General features: G+C 41.4%; 1 protein-coding gene across 3 annotated transcripts in view; it reads right to left on the reverse strand.

The window, feature by feature from the left end:
- Window positions 1-16,549, reverse strand: part of mtss1 (MTSS I-BAR domain containing 1) — a 126,511-nt gene that overhangs the window by 102,010 nt on the left and 7,952 nt on the right. For all 3 annotated transcript variants that reach the window (XM_041888810.2, XM_045223093.1, XM_045223092.1), the window contains exon 2: window positions 10,220-10,281. In XM_041888810.2, the coding sequence (XP_041744744.2) occupies window positions 10,220-10,281 (62 nt within the window). The remainder of the gene's footprint in view (window positions 1-10,219; window positions 10,282-16,549) is intronic.

Consider the following 16,549-nt stretch of genomic DNA (forward strand, 5'->3'; position numbering starts at 1 on the left):
TCCACCTTTTGTTACGTTACAGCCTTATTCTAAAATTGTTTTTTTCCCCTCAGTCTACACACAATACCCCATGATGACAAAGCAAAAACAGATTTTTAGAAATTGTTGCTAATTTTTATTTATTTTTTTAACTAATACCTTATTTACATAAGTATTCAGACCCTTTACTCAGTACTTTGCTGAAGCGCCTTTGCCAGCAATTACAGCAGAGTATTCATGGCTATGACGCTACAAGCTTGGCACACCTGTATTTGGAGAGTTTCTCCCATTCTTCTCTGCAGATCCTCTCAAGCTCTGTCCGGTTGGATGGGGAGTGTTGCTACACAGCTATTTTCAGGTCTCTCCAGAGGTGATCGATCGGGTTCAAGTCCGGGCTCTGGCTGGGCCACTCAAGGACATTCAGAGACTTGTCCCGAAGCCACTCCTGCGTTGTCTTGGCTGTGTGCTTAGGGTCGTTGTCCTGTTAGAAGGTGAACCGTCGCCCCAGTCTGAAGTCCTGAGCGCTCTGGAGCAGGATTTCATCAAGGATCTCTCCGTACTTTGCTCCATTCATCTTTGCCACGATCCTGACTAGTCTCCCTGTCCCTGAAAAACATCCCCACAGCATGATGCTGCCCCTACCATAGGGATGGTGCCAGGTTTCCTCCAGACGTGACGCTTGGCATTCAGGCCAAAGAGTTGAATCTTGGTTTCATCAGACCAGAGAATCTTGTTTCTCATGGTCTGAGAGTCTTTAGGTGCCTTTTTGCAAACTCCAAGCAGGCTGTCATGTGCCTTTTACAGAAGAGTGGCTTCATCTGGCCAATCTACCATAAAGGCCTGATTGATGGAGTGCTGCAGAGATGGTTGTCCTTCTGGAAGGTTCTCCCATCTCCACAGAGGAACTCTGGCGCTCTGTCAGAGTCAGCATCAGGTTATTGGTCACCTCCCTGACCAAGGCCCTACTCTCCCGATTACTCAGTTTGGTTCCAAACTTCTTCCATTTAAGAATGATGGAGGTCACTGTGTTCTTGGGGACCTTCAATGCTACAGAATTATTTTGGTACCCTTCCCCAGATCTGTTCATCAACACAATCCTGTCTCGGAGCTCTAGGGACAATTGCTTCAACCTTATGGCTTGGTTTTTGCTCTGACATGACAAATAAAAAAAGCTAATTGTTTTGAACGGTCATTCAACTCGGAATTACAATTCGGAAACTCAGGCGTCATCCTAGAGCTCCGACTTCTCCAACCTAAAGTTCAAGAACGTCACAATTTTTCAGTCTGAGCTTGTTTCCGAGTTCCCAGTTGTCTTGAACACACCAAAAGTAATACGTTACAGCGTGGCATACTGCATACCTTTTTACTAAACAGTATGTGCTAAATAGTATGTAGTACGATTAGTACACAGTATGCCGTTTAAGTAAGTAGTAGGCAAGCCAGATTTCAGACACGGCCATTGACTGTTTTGTCAGTCCAAAATCACAGTTAGGAAAACCTACGTCCTAGACCTATTTTCTTATTGCCCTTTAGATTTCAGTTTCTGGGATTTGAAATCATTATTAAATGTAGACATTGCACGGAGATGTGTTCCCCTAGTGAGTATGCCATTGCTTTATATATTGATTTTTTAACTGTGATCTGTTAAAAGTATAGGCAAATCTGTAATTTGTATGGATTATTTTGCAAATGTTCCAAAGTGGGAATCAATTGGTTTTCAACATTTTCACCATAGTGAGTTCAGGTCAGGTACAGTGTTATGCATTTGCAAACCCAGGTGACACAGCTTAGAGCTTCGCCCACTCGTGTCTAGTCTAGACTTCTCCCACACAGCACTCCAAACTGCTACCCTCTGGCTTTCTTGTACTGGCCTGTGGGGTATCCTATGAAGCAGGTTTGAAGAGTTAGCGAGGTAACTTTGGTCAACTCTGGATAACCGGTCATACGAAAGTGGCTCACCTTTCAGCCAGGTAAATTTCTATGGCAACGAATCCTTCAGAACTAAAGCTTTAAGGCAGACCTGCCCCAGATGGCCTGTGGAATCATGGAGGACACAGTGGCTCAGACTGCAACGAGAGGACACAGAGCATCAATGGCTCTATTGTGGAGGCCCTGTAATGTACTGTGAGAGCTGGGTGGTATTAATGATGAGTACCAGGGTATCAGGTGATACGGCTGTGACTGACCATCGGAGGTACTGGGGGAAAGAGGCTCTCACTCGTAACCCCACGATAGGTGGGTGGAAATACTATAACTTGTCAATCGTCAGCAAGTTTGCCCGATGAAACTGTTTGATGGGAAGAGCAGAGAGATGCCATTGTTGTAGGGCAACAATTAGCAGAGTATGGCAATTTTGTTCCTTGTGATGCTCCTTCCTTCAATCACTATTAAACATCGGACCCAAAATAAGTCCAGAGAGGCACATGAATGCTGAATCCCAAGTCAACCTTTAGTCACTCCATAAGCATAAGGACCTGAAAAGATTAGATGGGGTGTAAGCAAGCATATCAGAAGGCAATGTGGAGCAAGTTCCATATTGCTTAAAGGGTCGGACCCTTTTTTCAATTTTCGCCTAAAATGACATACCCAAATCTAACTGCCTGTAGCTTAGGACCTGAAGCAAGGATATGCATATTCTTGATATCATTTGAAAGTTTGTGGAACTGTGAAATTAATGTAGGAGAATATAACACAGATCTGGTAAAAGACGTGTTTTCTATTGTTAATTTTTTTAGATCATCTTTGAAATCCAAGAGAAAGGCCAGACAGTGATGTAGGATTCTAGATGTAATTTAGATGTTGTCCACCAGATGACAGCAGTGTGTGCAAAGTTTCAGACTGATCCAGTGAATCACTACACAATATTTTGTATAAAGTCTGCCAGGAATTTTCCCAAATCTGCCAAAATGGTTTTCAAGCACAACTATAGAGAACATACAAAAATGCTATGGTAATACAAAATATTAGTTTGCACACTCCCAGGAATGTCATAAATAATGGATCATTAGCTTCCCTACAGAAAAGACACTAACCTTCACACATCTACAGTCGTGGTCAAAAGTTACGAGAATGACACAAGTATTGGTCTTCACAAAGTTCGCTGCTTCAGTGTTTTGAGATATTTTTGTCAGATGTTACTATGGTATACTGAAGTATAATTACAAGCATTCCATAAGTGTCAAAGGCTTTTATTGACAATTACATTAAGTTTATGCAAAGAGTCAATATTTGCAGTGTTGACCCTTCTTTTTCAAGACCTCTGCAATCCGCCCTGGTATGCTGTCAATTAACTTCTGGGCCACATCCTGACTGATGGCAGCCCATTCTTGCATAATCAATGCTTGGAGTTTGTCAGAATTTGTGGGGTTTTGTTTGTTCACCCGCCTCTTGAGGATTGACCACAAGTTCTCAATGGGATTAAGGTCTGGGGAGTTTCCTGGCCATGGACCCAATATGTCGATGTTTTGTTCCCCGAGCCACTTAGTTATCACTTTTGCCTAATGGCAAGGTGCTCCATCATGCTGGAAAAGGCATTGGTCGTCACCAAACTGTATTTGGATGGTTGGAAGAAGTTGCTCTCGGAGGATGTGTTGGTACCATTCTTTATTCATGACGGTGTTCTTAGGCAAAATTGTGAGTGAGCCCACTCCCTTGGCTGAGAAGCAACCCCACACATGAATGGTCTCAGGATGCTTTACTGTTGGCATGACACAGGACTGATGGTAGCGCTCACCTTGTCTTCTCCGGACAAGATGTCTTCCGGATGCCGCAAACAATCGGAAAGGGGATTCAGAGAAAATGACTTTACCCCAGTCCTCAGCAGTCCAATCCCTGTACCTTTTGCAGAATATTAGTCTGTCCCTGATGTTTTTCCTGGAGAGAAGTGGCTTCTTTGCTGCCCTTCTTGACACCAGGCCATCCTCCAAAAGTCTTTGCCTCACTGTGCGTGCAGATGCACTCACACCTGCCTGCTGCCATTCCTGAGCAAGCTCTGCACTGGTGGTGCCCCGATCCCGCAGCTGAATCAACTTTAGGAGACGGTCCTGGCGCTTGCTGGACTTTCTTGGGCGCCCTGACGCCTTCTTCACAACAATTGAACCTCTCTCCTTGAAGTTCTTGATGATCCAATAAATGGTTGATTTAGGTGCAATCTTACTAGCAGCAATATCCTTGCCTGTGAAGCCCTTTTTGTGCAAAGCAATGATGACGGCACGTGTTTCCTTGCAGGTAACCATGGTTAACTGAGGAAGAACAATGATTTCAAGCACCACCCTCCTTTTAAAGCGTCCAGTCTGTTATTCTAACTCAATCAGCATGACAGAGTGATCTCCAGCCTTGTCCTCGTCAACCCTCTCACCTGTGTTAATGAGATAATCACTGACATGATGGCAGCTGGTCTTTTTGTGGCAGGGCTGAAATGCAGTGGAAATGTTTTTTGGGGATTAAGTTCATTTTCATGGCAAAAAGGGATTTTGCAATTAATTGCAATTCATCTGATCACTCTTCATGACATTCTGGAGTATATGCAAATTGCCATCATCAAAACTGAGGCAGCAGACTTTGTGAAAATTAGTATTTGTGTCATTCTCAAAACTTTTGACCACGACTGTAGATGGCCGGGCGGGGTGGGTGTGGAGTCAGAGATCAAACTGTAGAACCGTAGAACAGTTCCTACATTTGAATATAAAATTTGATTTTTCAAACAAAACTACACTACATTTTATCTCTGGGACCCTCAGGATGACAAATCAGAGCAAGATTACTGAATGTAAGTATATTATTTACCTTCAGAGGTGAATGTACCAAACCAGTTGCAGTGATAAGTGTTTTGTTGTTGGCACCATCCTCAAACAATAGCATGGTATTTTTTTAGCTATAATAGCTACTGTAAATTGGACACTGCAGTTAGATTATCAAGAATTTAAGCTTTCTGCCCATATAAGACATGTCTATGTACCGGAATGTTGGCTGTTGTTTACAACACCATTCTAGTCACATATCGCATATTGAGCAAGAACAGTCCCGTATAAGGGACACCAATCCCGTAGAGGTTAAAACTAATCAGAACCCTCCTTAGGTATACAGGAGTAATTGAGTAGGGTCTAGGACAGGGCTCTCCAACCCTGTTCCTGGAGAGCTACCGTCCAGTAGATTTTCGCACCAACCCTAATCTAGCACCCTTTGATTTTAATAATTTGCTGGTTGATAAGATGAATCAGGTTAGTTACAACTGGGGTTGTAGTGAAAACCTACAGGAGGATAGCTTTCCAGGAACAGGGTTTGAGAGCCCTGGTCTAAGAGTTAATTTGAATATTCAGGAGTAAAGTGGGTGGTTAGCCTAAGGCAGTATTCTTCAATTCCAGTCCTGGAGGGCCGAAACACCTCTGTTTTTCATCCTCTCCTTCTAATCAGGGGCTAATTCAGACCTGGGACACCAGGTGAGTGCAATGAACTACCAGGTAGAAATAAAAAACAGAATTGTTTCGGCCCTCCAGGACCGGAATTGAAGAACCCTGGCCTAAGGTACCAAAGAGACAGTGGCTTCAGAAAGTATTCACACCCCTTGACTTTTTCCACATTTGTTGTGCTACAGCCCGAATTTAAAATGAATTAAATTGAGGCCCAAGAATCCAGGTGGACAGGGGTGGTCTGCCAGTCACTGGGACGACATCCCAAATTGGGACGGGGGGAGCATTTAGCAGGTGGAATAGTGGAGAACAATTCATTATGGTACTTTTCAATGGTAAGTTTACAAACATATTATGATAAAAATAATTGAAACTTGTATCTCATTATGGTAAATGGTGAAATAAGTATAGCCAGTTATAATTGTAATGGCTCAGCAGATAAGAAAAGACGATCAGTATTTACCTGGCTAAAAGAGAAGGAATATAATATCTATTGTTGACAGGAAACTAATTCGACCATTTTAGATTAAGTTGTGTGGAAAAACTACGGGAGGGGTAAAATACACTTCTCCCATGGGCAAAGAAACTCAAATGGAGTGATGATATGAATTAACAATTTTGATCAAAATCTGCTAATTGTCCAAACAGATCCGCAAGGTAGATGGATTCTTTTAAACATGTAATTGGATCATAAACAGATTTGGCTGATTAATCTATACGGTGCAAATAAAGCTGATCTACGTATAAATGTATAAAATAAATTTATCAAGCCTACAAGCAATACAAGACTCTTATTATGGTGGGAGATTATAATACGCTTTTAAATACCTCAACGGACCATAAATGAATTCACACTACAAACTATCAACCTCATGCACTTAAGGAAATCAAGAATATCATGGATATATTAGAACTAGTGGATATATGGAGGCTTAAATATCCTGACCTAGTGAGATATCCAGTGCATTGTGAAAGTATTCAGACCCCATCACTCTTACCACATTTTCTTACGTTACAGCCTTATTCTAAAATGGATTAAACAAATACATTTCAATCTACACGCAATACCCCATGATGACGAAGCGAAAACAGCTTTTTAGATATTCAAATTTTTTATATATATATATATATATATATATAAAAACATGAATACCATATTTACACAAGCATTCAGACCCTTTGCTATGAGACTCGAAATTGAGCTCCGGTGCATCCTGTTTCCATTGATCATCCTTGAGATGTTTCTACAACTTGGGAGTCCACCTGTGGTAAATTAAATTGATTGGACATGATTTGGAAAGGCACACCTGTCTATATAAGGTCCCACAGTTGACAGTGCATGTCACACCAGAAACCAAGCCATGAGGTCGAATGAATTGTCCGTAGAGCTCAGAGACAGGATTGCATCGAGGCACAGATCTGGGGAAGGGTACCAAAAAATGTATGCAGCATTTAAGGTCCAAGAACACAGTGACCTCCATCATTCTTAAATGGAAGAAGTTTGGAACCACCAAGACTATTCTTAGAGCTGGCCGCCTGGCCAAACTGAGCAATCGGGAGAGAAGGGCCTTGGTCAGGGAGGTGACCAAGAACCCGATGATCACTCTGACAGAGCTCCAAAGTTCCTCTGTGGAGATGGGAGAACCTTCCAGAAGGACAACCATCTCTGCATCACTCCACCAATTAGGCCTTTATGGTAGAGTGGCCAGACGGAAGCCACTCCTCAGTAAAAGGCACATGACAGCCCGCTTGGAGTTTGCCAAAAGGCACCTAAAGGACTCAGACCATGAGAAACAACATTCTCTGGTCTGATGAAACCAAGATTGAACTCTTTGGCTTGAATGCTCATGACCTCGCCAATACCATCCCTACGGTGAAGCATGGTGGTGGCAGCATCATGCTGTGGGGAGTAAAACAAGGTTGTCCACTATCGGCATATCTATTTATGACATCGAAATGTTAGCTATTAAAATCAGATCCAACAATAATATCAAGGGGCTAGAAATCCAGGGCTTAAAAACAAAGGTGTCATTGTACGCTGATGATTCATGTTCTTTTAAATCCACAATTTGGATCGCTGCACAGCCTCAGAGGATCTAGATAATTTTTCTAACCTCTCTGGATTACAACCAAATTATGATAAGTGTACTATATTACGTATTGGATCACTAAAAAATAAAAAAATTACATTACTGTGTAGCTTACCAATAAAATGGTCTGACGGTGAAGTGGACATACTCAGTATTCATATCCAAAAGAGATATCTCACTACAATACATTTTAATAGAAAGTTGGCAAAAAATGTATACAATCTTGCTACCATGGAAAGGAAAATACCTGTCTTTTTGTGGAAAAATCACCCTGATCACCTTTAGGCCTTGCCTACACCAAACAACTTGTGTTTTAAATTATATGAGCAAAAAATATTCCATTTTGGAACGGCAAACCAGACAAAATTAAACAGGCCTATTTATATAATGAATATGAATTCGGAGGGCAAAAATGATTAAATACTAAAGCACTAGACCTCTCACTAAAGGTTTCAGTCATACAAAAGTTACACTTAAATCTGAACTGGTTCTTTAGCAGATTAGTGAGAATGTCTCACCCCATGTTCAAGAATGGCCTTTTTCTCACTTTTGGTTATTTGAAAATAAAATTATCTCCAAAATATAGCTATTTTTAAACAAGCCAGTTTAATCCACCAGAAAATACAGAACAAATATTACAACAAATATTATGGTTAAACTCAAATATACTAATTTTATAAAAACTGTATAATCTTTGAATATAATACATAATAAATAGGACTGGTGGAGTTGTCACACAGAGCAAAAATATATAAATGGAACCCAAAATCACAACCAACTAATTGCAGCATCACCGCAAAAATGGAAGCTGTGCCATATAGATAAACAGTTGGTAAGAGATTTTCTATATAAAAAGACACCTGATGCGAGCTGTTTCATGTTACAGAGATGAGCATCTCCGTTAGAAACTTAGAAAGAGGGAAAATGTAAATATGCAACAACTAGGATGGGTTGTTAATATGTCTAGGATTGTGCCTTTGGCTTCTGGACAACAAAAGAAAGTTGATATGAAGAACAGGAGTGAAAGGCTGTGAAACTTTGTGGGTTGTCAGCTTAGCCGTTGTTGTTAGCTGCTTCGTGCTGCTCCTCCCTGCAGCCTGCGTCTGTGAGTAGCCTAGTCTAGCAATGAGTCTCCACTCTGGCTTGCTAGCGGCTCACTAGAGTTTACATAAGAAAGCTATACTTTCTAACTCTATAAACTCACTGTACATTACTATTTTCGGCAAAATAATAATTCCGGTCGACATACACTGTTCCTGTTTTATGACTGGCCATTTTTATTAAATTCTGACAGCAATTTAATTCCACAAAATTATGCAAGTTAACCTATAGCATAACCGGTCTAATTTATTTTCAGCAGCTAACCGACTAACGGTTAACCATTAACATCCCTAATCCTAATCTAATTGACAGAGTGAAAAGGAAGCCTGTACAAAATACAAATATTCCAAAACATGCATCCTGTTTGCAACAAGGAACTAAAGTAATACTGCAGGAAATGTGGCAGAGCAATTAACTTTTTGCCCTGAATACAAATTGTTATGTTTGGGGCAAATCCAACACAACAATTACTGAGTACCACTGACCATATTTTCAAGCAAAGGTGGTGGCTGCATCATGTTATGGGAATGCTTGTAATTGTTAAGGACTGGGGAGTTTTTCAGGATAAAAAAAAAGAAACGGAATGAAGCTAAGCACAGGCAAAATCCTAAAAGGAAGGCCTGGTTCAGTATGCTTTCCACCAGACACTGGGAGATGAATTCACCTTTCAGCAAGACAATAACCTAAAACACAAGGCCAAACATACAATGGAGTTGCTTACCAAGAAGACAGTGAATGTTCCTGAGTGGCCGAGTTACAGTTTTGACTTAAATCTACTTGAAAATCTATGGCAAGGCCTGAAAATGTTTTTTTATAGCAATGTTCAACAACCACTGACAGAGCTTGGAAGAATTATGAAAAGATTAAAAGGGCAAATGTTGCACAATGCAGGTGTGGAAAGCTCTTAAAGACTACCCCGAAAGACTCTAAGCTGTAAATTGCTGCCAAAGGTGCTTCTACAAAGTATTGACTCTGGGGTGTGAATTCCTTTGTAAATGAGATATTTCTGTATTTCATTATCAATACATTTGCTAAAATGTATAAAAACATGTTTTCAATTTGTCATTATGGGGTATTGTGTGTAGATAGTTGAAAAAATATTGAATCAATTTTGAATTCAAGCTGTAACACAACAAAAAATGTGAAATAAGTCAAGTGGTATGAATACTTTCTGAAGGAACTGTATGTCAGTCTGCTTACTCCTAGGGTGGTTGAGCAAGGCTGTGCCCTGCCCTCCAGTTGCCCTGGCAGTATGCTAGGTTAGCGCCAGTGCTAATTAGGCATGAGTGAAGCAGGCACGGTGATGGTTTTATCGGCTTAAGTGGGCCGCAGGGAGTCATTATCCGAGGCAGTGCTGTTGTCAGAATATATGCTGACCCTGCAGCAAGACCTTCCATTTCATAAGAGATCTCTATAAAGAGTCATATCTGGCCAAGAAATCTGCAGGGAACCGGCTGTTATTTTGTTATGGTCATTAGTGTTTACACACTTGTTAATGGAGAGCATTAAAATTAAATTGGGGATGTGTTTTCATCAGTCATTACTCCACTGTTCATCTTTGACACATGCACACACAGACCCTTTTTGATAATGAATGGATATTGATTGAGAGGGGTTGCAGAGGCCAGGGTTAGTTCTTACTTTAGCTGGGATTGCAGTTTCACTCCTTTGGTTGCAAAGTCCTCCCAGGCTGGATAACTAGCCTGCAAAGCAAACACAAAAATGGGGATTACTGATGTTAGACAGTAGTAAAATCATTCAAATCTATAGAACAAACATTTCATGTTAGCGGCTACTATACCATTCTATGAGATTGAGTTAAATCATCTAAGCGATTGCAATCATATTTGCTGTCATTTTTAATTGGATGTGAGGAAGATTGACTGTTACTGGGAAAAGGGAGGCTTGAACAGTCAATAGGGCTGCTGCATTGAACTGGTTGGAGTTAAAGGCTAGTTTACTAAGGGGTTATTCTGTATGTGAAATTAAATGGAAGGCAACGGCTGTCTGGAAATGTCAAGTCTCAATATTTCAATAACAGAGAGGCAAACATATAGCACTGCCTACAGAACAAGAGAGTAGAAATGAAAGCCTAAACATCACAGAGCCAACTAAAGGACCTCTGCATGGTGCACAAATATAAGTCAAATTCTATAGAGATGAGTGTTGACCCAAGCCGCTGTTGGTAAAATGTGGGGTGGATAATGCCGCTTAGACAATAAGTCTCAAATGTTTAGCCTCTTATCGGCCGAGCCAAGCTGTTCGCTCCCGCTGCAAGCAAGCACGCACCTCGGCTGAATTAAATATATTAGTCCACGGGAGATGAACCCCCACTGAGTCCAGTCAGTCACTTTTCCCTTTGTCACAATAACATCTTTTAACCTCAATTTGCTTTCATGGCCACTACATTTCATAGAACTTGTTTTATATGGACATGGAGCTTCCATTACTAAACTCAACTTCTCCATAGGAAAAAAAGCTAAAAATAGAATGACTACACTCTCGTTGCTCAGTCAACTCCATGACTGTAGTCACCTGCTATTCCTACTAATCCAACAACCCTAATCCTGCACTGTTCGAGTGACCATTGGAAAAGGGGCCAGCGAAGGCAGAGAGGAGTGGGCAGTCACTGAAGCAACCTGGCTCTGGATGTAGACAAGTCCACCGTGCCGCTTGGGTCACATACTGATGCCGCTTAACACGCTAGGGCCAAGTAGCCTGACATGACCCGAGACACATGGGGATGTAAGATTGGGAGGTGGTGGGGGTTTTGTGCCTTCTATCTCCAAAAGGGAATTTGGTGTGTTACTCTATCCACTAACAATTAAAAAACAAAGCTTGATCCACTAACAATTAAAAAACAAAATCAAGCTTTGTCCTTGGCCGATGGAGCGATTGATCCGGAAAGCTACTGGAAGAAGTCACTCCGAAAGGACATGAACTACAGAGCAAGGAATGACATGTACAAGTGAAATAATGAATTTCTTCTCGAATTGTGACAGTAATTGCATTCACTGCATGCCATTTGCTTTCCGTTGTCTTTGACCTGCTTCAACACACCAATCATTATGTAAGTTCACAGACAGGGCCTGGTGAGTGAATGAGAAAAGTCACATGATAATGAGCCTTCTGCTGCCCCAAGGCCAGTGTGGAAAAACAACGCTTTTTTTCCTGTAGGCAACAGCGCAATACAGCTGTTATGGGCTACAGTTTTAGGAGATGTGCTGACTCGCAGAGATAATGTCATGCATTCTAGAGAGGAGGAAAATAAACTGATAGAAATCACTATGGTGCAATTTCTGAGGAAACAAATTACAATTCTCTAAACCGGATTCCCAGCACAAACATACTAGGAGATCCTTGTTTTCCTTTTAGGCTACATAGAATTGGGCAAGGTTGGGAAGTACTCATTGTTTTATTGGGTTCGTTCCATGTCATTTCAGCAAAACATGACACCTACCATCTCGGATTGTTCTGAAATAATTGATGTAGTTAGAAACACAAGATTAGCATTCCTGCAACATTATTTTGTTGAGATATAATTTGATTTGAGAAATTAAGCTAATTGATTGAACCCAAATTGGCCATTTTATTTTATAGGATTCATATAATATCAAATAAATATAGTACCTAACATCCAATTTGGACCAAACTGAGAGATATGAGGAATCCAAAGAAATGGTCAAAAGCCACCCACGGACCCCCACACAAACAACGATTATACAGTATCAGTTCTCTATGTCTGACAAGTAGTATGGAGCGGGTGGCTTTTGACCATTTCTTTGGATTCCTCATGTCTAATTCATTGTTTGAAAAACATCTGGTCCAGATCAGATGTTAGGTACTTCACTTTTTTTATTTTATGCAAATTTGGGTGCAATCAATTAGCTTTCTCAGAGATCAAATTATATTTCAACAAAATAATGTTGCAGTCTTATGTTTCTAACAGAAACAATTTCCGAACAATCTAAGATGGTGGGTGTCAAAATCCTCTTTGTGCTTTTTGTGGTGGAATGACCCACTGATCAATCATTTGCCATCACAATGACTAATTGTTTGATGGTGCTGTTGAGATATATTATTTCGAAAGAAACACCATGAAAACACACAAGAAATAATGCATTCACACGGCAGCCTTAATGGACCAGCAAAACAGTTGATGAACAGTGCAGATGCTCTGCTGAAATGCCGACAGAGGCCATTGCACATGTCAAAACGTGATCTGGATCAAAGGGGCTGGAAAGCGCAGGACGGGGAGTATAGCCTATAGCCTGCGGTTTTGTGTTCGTCTCTCACCTTACAAACCGGTAGCAGAATTAAATGAAAACCCCCCTAATTTGCATGCTCATGAAATTATGAAGGGGAAAATAGCTGTAGACTACATGCAGGTTAGAAAACTGTGTGCATAGCGTCTAAGCACCACTTGTAGCCTACCAGTGCCGATGGTTTGCTTTCCCGTGTCTGAAAAAAGCTTGAAGTGATCCACCCAGGAGAGCCCTCCCTGTTTCTTTCATGGTTTCATTTCCTTGTTTCTTATTTTTCCTCCCCAGTGAGTACAGCTCTTCTGAAGTCCCTCGCTCGAGTTTCTCTTTAAACTGCATGAAAGCCTTTGTATCGGAGTTGACTCCCAGAGAGAATCTCTATTACATGTTCCTGTTGCTATTGGAAAGATGAAATGACTAACATACAGTGGGGGGGAAAAGTATTTAGTCAGCCACCAATTGTGCAAGTTCTCCCACTTAAAAAGATGAGAGGCCTGTAATTTTCATCATAGGTACACGTCAACTATGACAGACAAATTGAGAAGAAGAAAAATCCAGAAAATCACATTGTAGGATTTTTTATGAATTTATTTGCAAATTATGGTGGAAAATAAGTATTTGGTTACCTACAAACAAGCAAGATTTCTGGCTCTCACAGACCTGTAACTTCTTCTTTAAGAGGCTCCTCTGTCCTCCACTCGTTACCTGTATTAATGGCACCTGTTTGAACTTGTTATCAGTATAAAAGACACCCGTCCACAACCTCAAACAGTCACACTCCAAACTCCACTATGGCCAAGACCAAAGAGCTGTCAAAGGACACCAGAAACAAAATTGTAGACCTGCACCAGGCTGGGAAGACTGAATCTGCAATAGGTAAGCAGCTTGGTTTGAAGAAATCAACTGTGGGAGCAATTATTAGGAAATGGAAGACATACAAGACCACTGATAATCTCCCTCGATCTGGGGCTCCACGCAAGATCTCACCCCGTGGGGTCAAAATGATCACGAGAACGGTGAGCAAAAATCCCAGAACCACACGGGGGGACCTAGTGAATGACCTGCAGAGAGCTGGGACCAAAGTAACAAAGCCTACCATCAGTAACACACTACGCCGCCAAGGACTCAAATCCTGCAGTGCCAGACGTGTCCCCCTGCTTAAGCCAGTACATGTCCAGGCCCGTCTGAAGTTTGCTAGAGTGCATTTGGATGATCCAGAAGAGGATTGGGAGAATGTCATATGGTCAGATGAAACCAAAATAGAACTTTTTGGTAAAAACTCAACTCGTCGTGTTTGGAGGACAAAGAATGCTGAGTTGCATCCAAAGAACACCATACCTACTGTGAAGCATGGGGGTGGAAACATCATGCTTTGGGGCTGTTTTTCTGCAAAGGGACCAGGACGACTGATCCGTGTAAAGGAAAGAATGAATTGGGCCATGTATCATGAGATTTTGAGTGAAAACCTCCTTCCATCAGCAAGGGCATTGAAGATGAAACGTGGCTGGGTCTTTCAGCATGACAATGATCCCAAACACACCGCCCGGGCAACGAAGGAGTGGCTTCGTAAGAAGCATTTCAAGGTCCTGGAGTGGCCTAGCCAGTCTCCAGATCTCAACCCCATAGAAAATCTTTGGAGGGAGTTGAAAGTCTGTTGCCCAGCGACAGCCCCAAAACATCACTGCTCTAGAGGTGATCTGCATGGAGGAATGGGCCAAAATACCAGCAACAGTGTGTGAAAACCTTGTGAAGACTTACAGAAAACATTTGACCTGTGTCATTGCCAACAAAGGATATATAACAAAGTATTGAGAAACTTTTGTTATTGACCAAATACTTATTTTCCACCATAATTTGCAAATAAATTCATTTAAAAATCCTACAATGTGATTTTCTGGATTTTTTTTCCTCATTTTGTCTGTCATAGTTGACGTGTACCTATGATGAAAATTACAGGCCTCTCATCTTTTTAAGTGGGAGAACTTGCACAATTGGTGGCTGATTAAATACTTTTTTCCCCCCACTGTACACCTTCTACACTCCTACAGGCTAGCACTCGCTCCAGCTCCCTGCCTCCTAAAACAGCATCAGGGTATGCCACTGAAACCTGACTAATCATTGATCCTGTTGAAAAGTAGCAGACTTTTCCTCATTCAAGCTGTAGCTCAGGCGTCATTCATTCATGCCTAGAGCTGTACCAACGGTAGAGCCAGCCTGCCTCCCGTGCTCCATTTATTGGATTCATAATTGAGACAAAAAAAGATGGCGTCCAGCTCCTCTCTACACTTAAACTGCTACTAACAATGAGCCTTGGGAGGCTAGGGGAGCCCGATAGCCCAGTAACAAATCATACACCAATGAGGTTGAGCACTTTTTGCACTGGATGGAGAACGATGCGATGTCCTTATGAAGATAGGTGGAACCTAAAAAGGACACCTGTTGTGGGTGGGTGCGTTTGGATGCTACAACACCCCAGTTTCCCTCAGGGCTGTTAAATTCCAGTAATCCATTGTACTGCATGTGTCCTGAGCAAACACCTGAGAGCTGATAAACCCAACCCTCACCGTCCTCCACATTAAAATGTCCTCTTTATCACCAGGGCTTGGCCCCTAGCATGGCCGCACCCAGATTCCAAGCTCGCATAAGCACACTTTTGACGATTGTCAAAGTGAAAGCACTGTGTTTCCTCTGCCCATAAATTACATGGAACCCCTTCAATTCAGGGATCTCCTCCATAGGGAAAGTCAGAGGATGGGTGTGGATGGATATCAGTTGACTAGCATGTCAACACCCTGACTTATATTCTTTCATCGTATGTCAACAGTCCTTGGAGATGGAGCATCTGATAGCAACAAGCTTTGACAGTGCTGGCACAAACCCTATTACCAGGAAACTATGACTCAAGCTTTAGTCATCCTCCTGTAGTTCTCACTGTTCAGTATAGCATTTTTCCTTTATGTTGAAAACACCAGCTTTGAGTGCAGACTGCACAAGTTGGCTGCTGTAACATTACTCTAAAAATGTGGGATTCAACAGGGGTTCTTCTAAGATCCTCAAAGTTCTTTGAAGAACCTTAGGGTTCTTGGCACTGAAAATTGCACCCCAACGGTTATTCCAAGAACCCCATAGGAGGTGGGGTTCATCGAGGACCCTCCTTAGTTGGTGGGGGTTCTTGCAGTAACCTAACTGCCCAAATGAAACATTTGGATTTGAAAAGGACAGCAGGTGCAGGCACTTAACTGAAGAATGTAAAGATCTCCTCAATTTAAGATAAGGTTTGTCCCTTGTATGATCTAAATTGATATTGTTTTATGATGATACCATCTACCTTTTCATATTTGTGCAAATCTTTCTAAAACAGAAAACGGACTAAATTCAATGAATATCAATCAACATAGAGGTACGAATATGTAGGTTATAAGAATATGTTTAAGTCTAGCTGTATTGGGTGCAGATGACTGAACTGCTCACTTTTGTGTCTGTAGGTATACAGACGAGTCATACAAAAAGGTATGTAAATTAGAATTGGTATGTTATGCAGATCACATTTACCATCCTCCTCCCTTACCTCTTCAATGAATATCCCATAGGCCTCTATATTATGGACAGGGTAAAGTTGAAGTCGGAAGTTTATATACACCTTAGCCAAATACATTTAAACTCTGTTTTTCACAATTCCTGACATTTAATCCTAGTAAAAATTCCCTGT

The sequence above is a fragment of the Coregonus clupeaformis genome, chromosome 10, assembly GCF_020615455.1.
Source record: "Coregonus clupeaformis isolate EN_2021a chromosome 10, ASM2061545v1, whole genome shotgun sequence".
Taxonomy (NCBI): domain Eukaryota; kingdom Metazoa; phylum Chordata; class Actinopteri; order Salmoniformes; family Salmonidae; genus Coregonus; species Coregonus clupeaformis.